Consider the following 15,744-nt stretch of genomic DNA (forward strand, 5'->3'; position numbering starts at 1 on the left):
GCTTGGATGTCCCCAGCACCGTAGCCCCTAATCACATAGTACCACATCTCATATCTGCCACGCTGAGATGGCGGTATTATCTTAAGTTATTTATACAGAGATCAGTGTAGGGATTTTCAATGTCACGGAGCATCTTTGATGAAAGTGTGAGAATAATATTTAGCTTTGTGCACCACGTAGGGAGCGGAGCCGGCCTGACATTGAATAATGACCTGCTTCATGCCACGCGGTGCCACCGTGTCAAACCTTTCCACTTGTTCGGCTTACAAATTGCTAAGAACACCTTATTTAGGTGGAAAGAATGGGCGACATTAATCTTAATACGGGACTTGAAAACAGCGTGAGTGCTAGAATTAATTTATTAGCTGTCTTCAAGGTAGACTGGGTTCGCTCCGAGAAGGCGAAGGCCAATCATGATTTTGTTAAGATGCTCATTCCTCGGAAAATTACTTGGTTACATGTCCTTGGTCGGGGGTTTTGTTCTTTGCATAATTTTATTTTCTTTTAGTTTCATGCCACAAGTTCTCTCAGCATCAGGGTCAAAGCCGAGCCATCGGTGCAGGAGGAGGGCTGGGAATGGAACTTTTTATGAATAATTTATCGAAAATTTTTGAAAAATTTTTGAAAAAAAAAAAAGACTAAGAGTCCCCAAGCAAGTCCTAATTGCCCAACAGTCTCTGTTCTGTTACAATGAAGTAACTTACTAAAAAAAAAATGCCTTAAAGGGGTACTCCACTGCCCTAGCTTTCAGAAAATTTTGTTCCGAATGCTGGGTGCAGGCAGCGGGGGTGGTGATGTCATATTCACGCCCCTCGTGATGTCACGCCACGCCCCCTCAATGCAAGTCTATGGGAGGGGGCGTGACAGCAGTCACGCCCCCTCCCATAGACTTGCATTGAGGGGGCGTGACATGATGAGGGGTGTGGCCGTGACATCACGACCCCCGAAGCCCGCACCCAGCGTTTGCAACTGGGGCGGTGGAGTACCCCTTTAAGGACTTGGTTGGGGAGCCCTGCTATGACTGTGTGAGAGAGAGGGTGGGTGGGGTTTAATAAAAGTGGGTGTGTCTTACAAAGTGTTATCACATGAAGGAGGAAAATGTAAAAAAAAAAAAAGTTTCGAAAATCAATAATTAATTCCTTTTATTTGCATATTTGTGTTTTTTTTCCATATTATGTTTTTTTTTTAGAAACCCCATATGGGGCTAGGCACAGCGCCACCATAAAAAAACACAGTCCCCCTATAATACAACTTGACAAGGCATCCCCATAACACACCGTTGTCTCACTGTCCCACAACCAAACATAGCACGGCCATAGTCCCTCCATAACAAGATGAGCTATGCTATCCCCATAACACAACCTTTGTACCACAATAGCATAGCCAAACACAGTGCCCTCATAGGTCCTCAATAACACAACCTGACAAGGTGTCCCAAAGGGCGTACAGTACGTACTATAGTGGCAGACCATCAGGGCTGGTGCAAGGTTTTTTGCCACCCTAGGCGAAAGCTAATTTTGCTGTCCCTTGACCACGCCCATTGGCTCCACCCTTTGACACACTCCACCTTACTACTGGGGTGGCACACTGTAACAAACCTCCTCCTCACTGGGCGGATGTATGGAAGTTCAGGATGCTGGACGGACCTGACCTGCCCGTCTGCTTAGGAGGTGGCACTGCGCTCCTCCAGCAGGCTGAAGAATTCAGATTCTTATGGTACTTGGGGGGGGGGGGACCCGATTGGGGTGAGACGGTGGTGCTGGCTGGGCAAGTGTTTCGGAAAAGTGGCGGCTGCTTTGGATGCTGACTGTTAACTTTCTTGCAGTGGGCAGAGTGGCGCCCCCCATCTATAGGGTGCCCTAGGCAGCTGCCTACTTTGCCTATTAGGCAGAACAGACCCTGCTGACCATGCATCTTCTATTGGGCCCTTGGAGAAAGGGGGCCCTGTCTTGGTTGGTCTCATTCCTTCAACTATTGGTAAGAAACTGAGAAGATTTCCGCTCTCCAGTTATCTGTGCATTGTTAAAAAATAATTTGAGGGTGGAATTGACCAATGGGACATGGAAGACAAAGGGGGAATAACCACTAGATCTTTCAGATGCCAAATAGGAGGCCTATGTGGATCTTTGCTATGGGGCCCCCTTTCTCCCATGTACACCATCATAGTTCCTCCTTAACACAACCTGACAAAGATATCTCCATAACACAACCACCGACCCACTATAGCACAGCGGAATACAGCGGACCCCATGATATCTATCTATCTATCTATCTATCTATATATATATATATATTTATATATATATGTAGATAGATACAGTAGTGCCCGCATAGCATTGAAAGACACGTTCTCTCCATAACAGGGCATGACCAAAAACATGGACAGTGTTGCTTTTGTTATGCATGTATCTACATACACTGTGACCCCCCCACCCCCACCCTGCTTCCACCAAACACCACACTGACAGTCATTTGGTAGAAAGGCCACAGTGGCCACTACACAACATAACTAATACCTTTTATAAATATTCAGGTAAACATTACCTGACCAAATATTTAAACCAATACAAAAATACAAAATTACAAACTAGAAAATAGTGCATAACTTTATTCCCCAATATAACTCTACCCCCCCCCCCCCCCCCCCCAGCCAGAAGGGGACTTGGAGGCCTCCTGACACTTCCCGGGGTCTCCTACTTCACCTGACCCCAGGGCACCGCAGGGGTTCACCACACGAGGCTGGGTACCACCCCCACCATTCCATTAACAGCCAAACTCTCTCCACTTGTCTCCAAGTCCCGCTCTAGCTCCTGCCGCTACGACCAAAAAAAAAAAAAGCACACCCTCTCTCCAATACCATGCTAACCTCAACCCAAATAGGGTGGGCGGGCAAATTCCTCTTCTGTTGGTTCTCCTCACAAACTGACCCCTCACTCTCCCAGGTTGTCCCTTATATATCACCTCTCCTATGCCAATCATGCCCCCTCCCATAGACTTGCATAGCGGGGCGGGGGTGACGTCACACGGGGGCCGAGTCGTGGTCGGCACCCGGCAGTTTGTGAGCTGGCAGCGCGGCGTGCAGCTCAAAGAGGTGGGTGCCGAATGCAAGATTGCGGGGGTCCCCAGTGAAGGGCCCCCCCCACGGTCAGACATCTTATCCCCTATCCTTTGGATAGGGAATAAGATTTCTTAGGGCCGGAGTACCCCTTTAAAAAAAGAAAGAAAAATTTAAATAAACCTTACATAAGGCAAGGGGGCAAAAATAAAAATAAATAAAAAATTCATTGGTCTGTAAGGTCAAAATGGACTCGGTCGTTAGGGGATTTAATCCCCCATTACATTGTATTCTGATTTTTTTTAGCAGTGTAATGGATTGTATCCCCCTTGTAAGAGTTAATAGATCTCCAGAGCTCGGTGTCACTCTGATGCTCGTTCTCTACGCCATCGCAGCGAGGGGCAGAAAACCTGAGTGTCACAATCGCTTCCACTACCCGGACATCTGTCACCGCAATATTGGTTTTGGCCCTGGAGCAGAAACAATTGACCAGGGTCAGCTGTCTGGGATCTCATTGGCATTCAGGCGGTAAAGTCTGGACTCTTGGCACAGCGCTGGAAAACCTTTCATCTCCGTGCCAGCGATTCTCACAGTAGTCATTTTGCTGTCAGCCCATGTGAAGAAGAGATACATTGTGTTTTCGCACTGTCTGCTACGAGCGGGGTGAGGGCTCATCAGATGTTCACAACAGTTTACCTGCAAATAAAACGGCGTCAAGACAAAACCGAGCTGGAGGTGGCCGAAAAAAAAATCTTCTGCAGGAGATGAAGACCTGATGTGCGCTGGAGGTCAGACAAGAGCGCCCGCGAGCCTCAATATTGATGCCACACGGGAATTGGGATCGTGCCCTAAAATGTCCTGCAGACCCATTTATTAACACAGGGATGAGAAACACATTGAAAAAAGATGAAATGTAAGAAAAGTATAGAGCAAGCATACAAAAAACCCCTAACCGGTTCAGAATAAAATGGGATGTTCCACCAATGTCCAGTTGCCATGGGTCCAATCATGGCAACCATTTTCTGCCAGCTCTGCTTGGATTTTTCCAGACGTCTTGTGATCTGCCCATATAAGTCAATGGTGGACCATGGGCTCGAGAAAGCAAATTGGAACCTACCAGAAAACAAGTAGTATAGTGGCTTCCTAGAGCCCATCGCACTTCTAAGACATACAATCAAACGGCAAAAATACTCCGACACTGTGTGATAAAATGTAAATCACACTAGGTCCGATGTTGAAAATCGCACTTGACCAGCACCCATAGGACAATATGGGGATGATCACTGTAGAGCCAAACAGAATTAAAGTGACACTCACCAAGATATGGCAACGTTCATCTTTAATCTTCATAAAAAGTGCAAAACAACAAGACAAAGAAGGGGATGGTACAGATGACAGGGGCGCTCTGGACAGCTGTTTCGTGAGTGGTGACGCACTTCCTCTTGCTGACGCTCCAAAGCAACATCGGCAACAGGAAGTGCGTCACCATGCACAAAACAGGTATTGACAGGGGTGGTCTAGACAGCTGTTTCATGCGTGTTGACGCACTTCCTCTTGCTGAGGAATGTGGCGGTGCTTAATGTAGCAACAAACAGAATAAAAGTGGCACTCACCAAGATATGGTTCACAACGACAAGACACAGTAGAGGATGATACAGATGGCAGTAGCATTCGGGACAGATGTTTTGTGCTCCCTCTGAGCTTCGGCAGGAGGGAGTGCGTCACCATGCACTATACAAATGTCTCCAGGGCGCAGTGACGCACTCCAAGGCAGTGTCGGCAAGAGGAAGTGCATCACCACGCAAGAAACAGCTGTGCCGAATGCCCCTGCCATCTGTACCTTCTTCTTCTTTGTCTTGCCTTTTGCACCTTTTATGAATATTACAGATAAAGGTTGCCATATCTTGGTGAGTGCTACTCTTATTCTATTTGCAGCTACACTTCTAAAATAGACATTGGTGACCTATCACTAGGATATGTCATCAGTGCCCAATTGGCAGAGGTCCAAGGAAGCCCACCATCTCCCGTCGGCACTGCTTGGCCTTCTCCAGAAGTTGTATAGTCTGCCCATTATTGTGTATGACTGACCATAGTAATGACTTGATAAAGTGAAGTGGAGCTTACAACATTGTAGTTTAGTGCTTTCCTAGAGTCCATGTCACTCCCAAGATGATACATTGGTGGCCAATTGCTAGACTACACCAACAATGTGTATTAGCAGTGGGCCAACCATACACTTCATTTCAATTAACAGTGGGCCAACCATACACTTAATTTCAATTAGCAGTGGGCCAACCATACACTTCATTTCAATTAGCAGTGGGCCAACCATACAATTAATTTCAATTGGCAGTGGGCCAACCATACACTTCATTTCAATTAACAGTGGGCCAACCATACACTTCATTTCAATTAGCAGTGGGCCAACCATACAATTAATTTCAATTGGCAGTGGGCCAACCATACCAAATTTCTTGATCTGCCTATAATAGTCAATGTCCAACCATGGGACATCCTCAGAAAGTGAACCAGAGCCTACAAGAGACAAAGTATATATAAAGCTTTCCTAGAGTCCATGTCACTTCCAATAAGAACACTTATGACCTATAACTAGGATATTCCACCATTGTCCATATGCCATTGGTCAACATGAGTGCTTCATTTCCTCTTGGCTCTGGTTGACTTTCTCCGGACATTGTATGGTGTGCCCAGGATATCTGGTGATGGACCATGACAGTGCCTTAAGAAACTGAAGAGGACAAAGTAGTGTAGGTCTTACCTAGAGCCCATGGCACTTCCATTGACTGTGGAGCCACAGTGGTTGGAGCCCATTAATTGCATGTCCTTGCCTTATCTTAGAGAAGTGGTCTTAAACTGTGGCCCTCCAGATGTTGCAAAAAGTCAACTCCCAGCATGCTCGGACAGCCGTTGCCGTTGGCTGTCCGGGAATGCTGGGAGTTGAAGTTTTGCAACATCTGGAAGGCCACAGTTTGAGACCACTGCTCTAAGATAAGGCAAGGTTGTGTTTGAGACCCCTCCTCTGTAATACATCTATATTCATCAGTATGCAGTGGTGCTGAGCAATACTTATCTACCATTGCAATCCGAGCAGGGCTGCCATCAGAATTGTTGAGGCCCCTTACACAGCTTGTGGTCTGGATAATAATGCCCCCTCCGACTGTCCCCATACATAATAATGCCACCTCACATTGCCCCTCTACATAATAATGCCCCTCGCATTGCCCCCATGCATAATAATGCCCCCTCACATTGCCCCATACATAATAATGGCCCCTCGCATTGCCCTCATACATAATAATGCCACCTCGCATTGCCCCATACATAATATCGCCCCCATACATAATAATGCCCCCTTGCATTTCCCCCATACATAATAATTCCCCCTCGCATTGTCTCCATACATAATAATGCCCCCTCGCATTGTCCCCATACATAATAATGTCCCCTTGCATTTCCCCCATACATAATTATGACCCCCTTGCTTTGCCCCCATACATAATAATGCCCCCTTGCATAATAATGCCCCCTTGCATTTCCCCCATACATAATAATTCCCCCTCGCATTGCCCCCATACATGATAATAATGCCCCCTCACATTGCCCCATACATAATAATGCCCCCTCGCATTGCCCCCATACATGATAATAATGCCCCCTCACATTGCCCCCATACGTAATAATGCCCCCTTGCATTTTCCCCATACATAATAATGCCCCCCTCACATTGCACAGGTCCATGAGAAAAAAAAAAAAAATCTCCTTTGTTCCCCCCGCAGCTCCTGCCACTTCTCTTCTTTCTCTGCTTCCTATGTGGACAGCCTCTACAGAGCCGCTGCCGCAGAGAAACCCCAGGTTGAAATGAAAGGACGGAGCCACTGGCTCTTTCCTGTCACATCAGCCGCCGCAGCCGAGTGCACGTTGAACACTGGGTGCGTCTTAAAGGTATCCCGGATCCACAGACCCCCCCCCCCCCCTCACCTGCGGTCCCGATCGGAGGGGGTGCGATGGGACTCCCAGGTGAATGGTCCGGTTATGGCAACTGCTGGACCGTGCCAGTATCGGTCACAGCATAGCCATTACTGGAGGCCTGGGCCCCTTACTGGGCTACCGGCTGCACCCCCCTGATGGCGGCCCTGAGTCCAAGCAGTGGGGGAGGGCTTCTGCTGCAGCCAGTTGCTTTACAGCCTGAGATGAGTCCGATCTGGTGGATCTGCTGGAATAAATATAGGAGAATTCTTTTTAGAATTATCGCACTTTAAATCACAATATAAGGCAAAATGGAATCAATGAGGGGGCACTAAGGAAGGAACAACCCCAGGATGTCAGGGCATGATGAGAGTTGTGGTGATTTCCCAACAGATGGAGGGTCTCAGGTTGACGACAACAAACTTCCGCATTGAATAACATCTTATTTCCAGCCTTAAAGGGGTACTCTGTTCCAAACACTAGAGCCGACGCCCGAAGCTTGTGACGTCATAGCCCCGCCCTCTCATTATTTCATGCCCCACCCCCTCAATGCAAATCTATGGGAGGGGGCGTGACGGCTATCACTCCCCCCCTCCCATAGACTTTCAATAAGGGGGCGGAGCGTGACATCTTGAGGCGGCAGGCCAGCTCCAGCGTTCGGAACAGTTTGTTCAAAACACTGAGCAGCGGAGTATCCCTTTAAGCAACTTGTAGTATCTCAGAAGTTCTTGCACGTCATTGCTCTCTGCAGTGGCATGTGTACTTAGCGGAGATCGACAGGTGGCTTAGCCCGGATAGTGACATTTTGCGCATTTGTATTCATGGCGTCAGCTGACACTCTTGTTTATCTCTTGCAGTTGCTGGTTGTCTCTGGAAGGAGGTCTCCTCTACGCCTTCGTGGGCCCGGCCGCTGCTGTTGTTTTGGTATTTTGTTTGATGAATCCTCCTTCTTGTTTTTTCTTATGATTTTTTTTTCTCCATTTAATACGAGTCATTGAGAAACATCAGAGTGGAGGAGGCGAGAGCAGATATTTGGTAAAAACTCCAGTGATGTTCAGTTTTAGAGACAATAAGGGGATTAATGATGTGACAAAGCCGTAATCCCTCCGCGGAGATCACAGAGGAATTATAAACCTTGGCGGCTGCTCTGTGTGGTCTCCAGTCCTCAGAATATCATTATTATACTGTAGAAGGATATTCTTAAAGGGGTACTCTGTCCCTAGACATCTTATCCCCTATCCAAAGGATAGGGGTTAAGATGTCTGATCGCGGGGGTCCGGCCGCTGCACCCAGCGTTGGTTTAGATCATCGGTTTCAGTGCCAGAGGCTCGTGATGTCACGGCCATGCCCCCTCAACGCAAGTCTATGAGAGGGGGCGGAACCCCCGTCATCAGACCTCTTATTCCCTGTCCTTTGGATAGGGGATAAGATATCAAGGTGCGGAGTACCCCTTTAATATCTGGCTGACGATGGGCACGGACCCCCGCAATCAGACATCTTGTCCCCTATCCTTTGTCTAGGGGCGGAGTACCCCTTTAATATCTGATTGACGGTGGGCACTAGAGGGTAACATGAAATTCCTGGGCCCCAATGCAAACTCATTAACAAGTCCCCCGCCTACCCATTTATAATTCTATGTAGAAGACTTACCTTTGGGCTCCCTTAGGCACCACAACCCAAGTTTTATGTATACTTCTGCCTTCACAGATGTTGCAAGTCCCATCTGTATGCAGGGAATTGTTGAGCAGGTCCTTTCCATGCTCTGCCCCTTATACTTGGAATCAGTAGGGTTCCTGGCCTGTGGAAATACCATTATATAGTAAAATCAGTGAAAACAATTATAAAAAGAGGCCCTAATGAAGGTTTTCACTTGTCCACTTCGCTGTGTAGACTGGGACATAGTCAGCAGAGGGTGTGGTCTTTAATGACCCATATCTTGATGTGACACTATGTTGTAGGTACTTAGGATGCCTCATTGTACTATTAGGTCAGTGAACACGTGGGCACTGCATCTTTGGTGAATGGTTAGAAGGTTTGGAAGGACTCAAAAACCCCAAAAAATTTTGGCACAAATATGGTCTAATATCTATATGGCCAATACTCTCAATTTAGGTCATACTTTGGACCAGTGTTTCCCAACCAGGGTGCCTCCAGCTATTGCAAACTATGACTTCCAGCATGCCCAGACAGCCTTTGGCTGTATGGGCATGCTGGACATCATAGTTTTGCAATAACTGGAGGCACCCTGGTGTGAGAAACGCTGCTATGGACAGAAAAACAGCAGTGGTCTAAGGGTGTAGAACTCTTCAAACTCAAAAACCCAAAAAGTTTTTGCCACCAATATGATCTAATGTCTAGGTTCCTGGCCTGTGGAAATACCATTATGTACCAAAATCTGTAAAAAAAAACATTTAAAAAGAGGCCCTTAGGAAGGTTTTCACTTGTCAGCTTCGCTGTGTAGACTGGGACATAGTCAGCAGAGGATGTGGTCTTTAATGACCCATATCTTGATGTGACACTATGTTGTAGGTACTCAGGATGACCCATTGTACTATTAGGTCAATGAACATGTGGGCACTGCTTCTTTGGTGAATGGTTAGAAGGTTTGGAAGGACTCAAAAAACCCCAAAAATTTGGGAACAAATATGGTCTAATGTCTATATGGCCAATACTCTCAATTTAGGTCATACAATGGACCAGTGTTTCCCAACCAGGATGCCTCCAGCTATTGCAAAACTATGACTTCCAGCATGCCCGGACAGCCTTTGGCTGTCCGGGCATGCTGGAAATCATAGTTTTGCAATAACTGGAGGCCCCTGGTTGAGAAACGCTGCTATGGATAGAGGGTGTAGATTAGAACTCTTCAAACTCAAAAACTCAAAAAGTTTTTGGCACCAATACGATCTAATGTCTATGTTCCTGGCCTATGGGTATACCATTATATACCAAAATCTGTAAAAGCCATTGTAAAAAGAGGCCCTTATGAAGGTTTTCACTTGTCAGCTTTGCTGTGTAGACTGGGACATAGTCAGCAGAGGGTGTGGTCTCAAATGGCCCATATCTTGATGTGACACTATGTCGTGGTTACTTGGGACACCTCAGTGTACTATTAGGTCACGTGGGCACTGCCACCAAGCGACCACAGTCAGGGGCAATATACAATAAGGGCACTTTACTAGGGCAAATCTCCATAAGGCCAGTGATCACCAGCCCAGGCCATCAGTCTGAAGACAACCTGGAACCAAACAAAGGTTCTCATGGTTTGTAAATGTTGTGCAGATGCAGGTTTCCATTAGAATGTGACTTCCATGTCTTACAAAGAAAGGTTTTTTTTCGTTGCCAAGTTCACATCATACTTTTTTTTTCCCTCTACAGGTCAACATGGTCATTGGAATTCTGGTGTTTAATAAACTTGTTTCAAAAGACGGCATTACCGACAAGAAGCTCAAGGAGCGGGCCGGGTAAGTCCTCTGTCTATGTGTCTTAGAGCAGATGATATGAGCAATACCCAGATTGCTATCGATAAAAGCAGAACACGATGCAAACATGGCCGCCATAACACTGCACAAGAACATCTATATGTTAAGCCTTAAATGGAGATTGTATAACAAGCCAAAATTTAAATGTTGTTTAAAATAGCGGAGAGCATCTTTTCCTTGCCTCTCGATTTTTGTGATTTGTGTGATCTGTGGGAGTCCTGGACGTGGGACGACCACCCAGTGATCAACAACTGATAGAAACATAGAACGTGTCGGCAGAGAAGAACCATTCAGCCCATATAGTCTGCCCAATATCCTGAATATTAATAGTCCATGGCCCCATCTTATATGAAGGATAGCCTTATGCCTATCCCTATCTTATATAAATGATAGCCTTACGTCTATCTCTATCTTATATGAAGGATAGCCCTATGTCTATCCCTATCTTATATGAAGAATACACTTATGCCTATTACTTTCTTATAAGGAGGATAGTCTTTTGCCGATCCTATCTTATATGAAGGATAGCCTTATGCATATCCCTATCTTATATGAAGGATGGCCTTGTGTCTATCCCTATCTTATATGAAGGATAGCCTTATGCATATCCCAATCTTATATGAAGGATAGCCTTATGTATATCCCTATCTTATATGAATAATGGCCTTATGCATATCCCTATCTTATATGATGGATAGCCTTATGTCTATCCCTATCTTATATGAAGGATAGCCTTATGCCTATTACTTTCTTATAAGAAGGATAGTCTTATGCCTATCCTATCTTATATGAAGAAGTGCCTTATGCCTATCCCTATCTTATATGAAGGATATCCTTATGCCTAACCCTATCTTACATGAAGGATAGCCTTATGCCTATTACTTTCTTATAAGATGGATAGTCTTATACCTATCTCTATCTTATATGAAGAATAGTCTTATGCCTATCCTATCTTATATGAAGAAGGGCCTTATGCCTATCCCTGTCTTATATGAAGGATAGCCTTATGCCTAACCCTATCTTTATAAAGGATAGCCTTATATCTATCCCTATCTTATATGAAGAATAGCTTTATGCCTATTACTTTCTTATATGAAGGATAGCCTTATGCCTATCCCTATCTTCTATAAAGAATGGCCTTATGCCTATCTCTATCTTATGTGAAGGATAGCCTTACACCTATCTCTAACTTATATGAAGGATAACCATAAGCCGTATGTCTATCCCTATCCCTCTCTACTGCTAATACCTCTCCCTATACACCCAAGCATTCTGCTAGCATTTCCTGCTGCTCTTTTACATTGACTATCTACCTTCAAGTCTTCTGAAATAATTACCCTGAAATCCCTCTCCTCAGATACAGAGGTATATAATGTATTCTTTATCCTCCCCTTGGGTTATTATGCCCCAGGTGCATTATCTTGCACTTAACATAGGGACTCTATAATTTTACTCTCACTCTACTCTATCACCTTCTGTCATTCAACTCCCAGAGATCAATGGGAATCACAATGGTGAGACCCCAACTGATCAAACATTTATGGAATTTTCTCTACATACATCAGAATAGCCCTTCATGGTTTTAATAGAAAAATGAGTACATCATAAAAACCATCTTGGTAGTACAATTTAATGTTATAGTAACCCCTAGCCTCACAAGTCGTTACCAATTATTCTGTAAACCAGCCCAACACTTTATGGACACGATCAATTTATTTTCCTAAAGTGCATCTGGTTATTGGTCATATAGTAAGTGTTCTAGGTTCCTTAGAAGTAACTGCTGTTTCCCACCTCCTGTGATGATATGATTATTTTTTTTTTTTTACTTGTGTTGGAACACAGTTTGGACTGAGAAACTAGCTGTATTATTAGGGGTCCTAATCCATGTAAACTCTTTTACAACTCTCAAATTACAATAGACACACTCAACAAACCGCTTTTTGAGCCAGCCATCCTGTAGGCACGCCGATGATACACCCCAGGTACGGTAGACAGGGTGTGGTCCACTAGCTTCTTTGGTCAATGGTTAGAAGGTTGGAAAAGACTCAAAAATCCAAAAAGTTTTTGGCACCAATATGGTCTAATGTCCATATGGCCAATACTTTCAATTTAGGTCATACTATGGACCAGTGTTTCCCAACCAGGGTGCCTCCAACTATTGCAAAACTATGATTTCCAGCATGCCCGGACAGCCTTTGGCTGTCCGGGCATGCTGGAAATCATAGTTTTGCCATAACTGGAGGCACCCTGGTTGAGAAACGCTGCTATGGACAGAAAAACAGCAGTGGTCTAAGGTGTTGGACTCTTCAAACTCAAAAGCATATTGGCACCAATATGGTCTAATGTCTAGGACTCCTGTAATTAAATGAAAAAAATCACCATCACTCAATGACTTTGCAGGCTTTTAAGTCATCTTAGAACCTTTCCCGGCATAATGGGTCAACAAAATCCAATAAGAATTTTGGGTTCGGCACCTCTAATTCTATCATGTTGCTTTGACGGCCGGGATGAACTCATGTTCATCTCATAGTTCTAGGCATCTAAAGACTCAAAAAGTGTTTAGGGCGAATACCCTTCAATCCGTCACCTTACATTGACAGCTGGAGGAACTGTAGTAGTCCCATGTCTAGGACTTCTGTGGTGACTGGTTGAAGGGTTGCACCACATAAGCTGATCTGTCTTGTCTTCAGTAAGCCATCTTGACTTAAAAAACTGTTCCGATGACACATTTCTAAGGCAGCAAACCCTTTAATCTAGATGGCCTTGTTTCCATGTAGTCTCAGAGTGGGATCTGAGACCTCTTAAAGGGCTACTTTGCCGAAAACCATCTTATCCCCTATCCAAAGAATAGGGGATAAGATGTCTAATCGCAGGGGACCCCCGCGATCTCAGCAGCAGCACCACAGTCATCCGATGCACAGAGCGAACTCCGCTTCATGCCGGGTGACTGGTGACTACAGCTGCCACGCCACTTTGATTCATATCTATGGGAAGAGGCTTGACGGCTAGTACATTGCCGTCACACCCCCTTGCATAGACATGAATGGAGAGGGCATGGCATGACATCACAAACACGGAAGCTCTAAACTTCCGTGTTCCAGATGCTGCCGCTGCCAGCCCGGAGATCATGGGGGTCCCCTGTGATCAGACATCTTATCCCCTATCCTTTGGATAGAGGATAAGATGTTTTCCGGCAGAGTATCCCTTTTAAGCATATTGACTGTGACCCTCACCTTGATCAGTTATACACAGTACAATACTCTCTATAGCTTTCATCCAGCCATCACTACTGTTGATAAAAAAAAGTCCACATCTAATCCTGACCAACCCAAAAGTAGGGCTCCATCTCAAGGATTCAACCACATGGTCCATGATGTTTTCTAAAAACATGTTTTTACGATGCGTTGCTGAAAGGTATTTTCGATTTTTGTTCTATACTATTTCGGATCATATATAAACCTTTAGGACATCAACAGAGTCTTTAAATAGAGAACTCCAAGATTGTTTGAAGGACGCTAGGTCAAAACCTGGTTGAAGGACCTGTCATATTTCAACAATATTAATACCACCTGAGAACACAAGCTTATATGTTTATCTTGAAGATGTTTACTCAGCCCCCGGAATGATCTGGCTGAGAAATATCTCCGAAAATGTCAGAACCTTCGTGTTCATCTCGGCCATAAATAAACACCTGAAGAGGGACTTAAGTGATGATAAAGCCCGTAGTTCTAGGCTCTCCATCAGTCACCGAAGAGGTTGTGCGCACATCGATGCCCAAAGAAACATGTTGTGTTGGAGATCTTCTGCTCTGACATTGATTTCTCCATTAGTATTTATAAATGCTTGTCTCTATATCCCCCCATGCACTGAGGATATAGATGACGGACCCCCGGTTCCTTGAATTACCCATGATGCAAGAAGCCGTTCAAAACATCCTTTGTTTTCATAACAAAACGGTGGAGCTCAAGGAAGTTAATCCCTATTGACGTCTTCAAGTATGATCGGGGAAAAAAAAACTTAAGGTCAAGTGAAAATCCTTAAACTAGCTGAAAATCAAGAATAAATAAAGGTTACAGAGTGTTCCTTTTCCTTAATAAACATAAATTGTAAAGTGTATTTTCAAAAGCCAAAAAAATTTTGGGGTCTGGTACCCCTCCTTCTATCATGGCATATTAAGGGTTCGTAAAACTTTGTTGATCTCTTGTGTAGAACTCTTAAAACCCTAAGTTTAAAAAAAATAAACATTTGGTGGGGTTAGTCCCTAAACTATTAGGTAGTCCCTAAACTATTGAGTGTTATTGATAGCTGGAAGGACTGTGGTAGTCTCATGTGTGAAGTCTCTTCAAACCCAAAAAATGAAACCCAAAAAGTTTTCTAGGCCAATACTCTTAATTTAAGTCATACTATGGATCAGTATTTGCCAACCAGGGTGTCTCCAGCTGGTGCAAAGCTTCCAGCATGCCCAGTCAGGCAATGTGGTTGGTAAACAGTGTTATGGATAGAAGAACTGCGGTGGTCTCAGGTGTAGGACAAACCCACAAGTTTTCTGGGCGAATAATATGGACCAGTATTTGCCAACCAGGGCGCCTCCAGCTGGTGAAAAACTACAACTTCCAGCATGACTAGACAGCCGTTGGCTTTCCAGGCATCCTGGTAGTTGTAGTTCTGCACCAGCCGGAGGCAGCCTGGTTTGGAAACACTGCTATGGATAGAGGAACTGTGATAGTCTCAAGTGTAGGACTCTTCAAACTCAAAAACCCAAACAAGAAATATGGCACCAATATGGTCTTCTATCTAGGACCATCACTCAATGTCTACACAGGTTTATAAGTCTTCTCAAAACCTTTCTCGGAATAAAGGTCACAGAAGGTTATTTTTTATTTTCTTTATTTATACTTATAAAACATTAAAATTTATCAACAAAATTCAAAAAAGAATTTTGAGTCCTGTACCCCTAACTCTATCATCTTACTTTGACAGCTGGATGGACTCATGTTCATCTCATGACTCTTGAAATATAAAGACTCAAAAAGTGTCTAGGGCAATTTTTTGTCTAGATAAATTGTCTACCTTATGTTGACAGCTGGAAGAACTGTGGTGGTCCCATGTCTAGGACTCTAGATAATATGTTGAAGTTTATAAAAAAAAAAAATTCTTGAGTCTTTTTTTTTTTCTAGAATAGAAAGGTAAATAATCTGGAGCACCAAGGTTTGACAAATAAAG

The 15,744-nt window shown here is 44.5% G+C and overlaps 1 protein-coding gene across 1 annotated transcript in view; it reads left to right on the plus strand.

The window, feature by feature from the left end:
• Positions 1–15,744, plus strand: part of ADGRB1 (adhesion G protein-coupled receptor B1) — a gene marked incomplete in the record, with an annotated part of 689,450 nt that overhangs the window by 599,527 nt on the left and 74,179 nt on the right. The window contains 2 exon segments of the mRNA XM_056522870.1: positions 7,900–7,966; positions 10,418–10,503. Coding sequence (XP_056378845.1) covers positions 7,900–7,966; positions 10,418–10,503 — 153 coding nt within the window.

This window comes from Hyla sarda, chromosome 5, assembly GCF_029499605.1.
Source record: "Hyla sarda isolate aHylSar1 chromosome 5, aHylSar1.hap1, whole genome shotgun sequence".
Lineage (NCBI taxonomy): Eukaryota > Metazoa > Chordata > Amphibia > Anura > Hylidae > Hyla > Hyla sarda.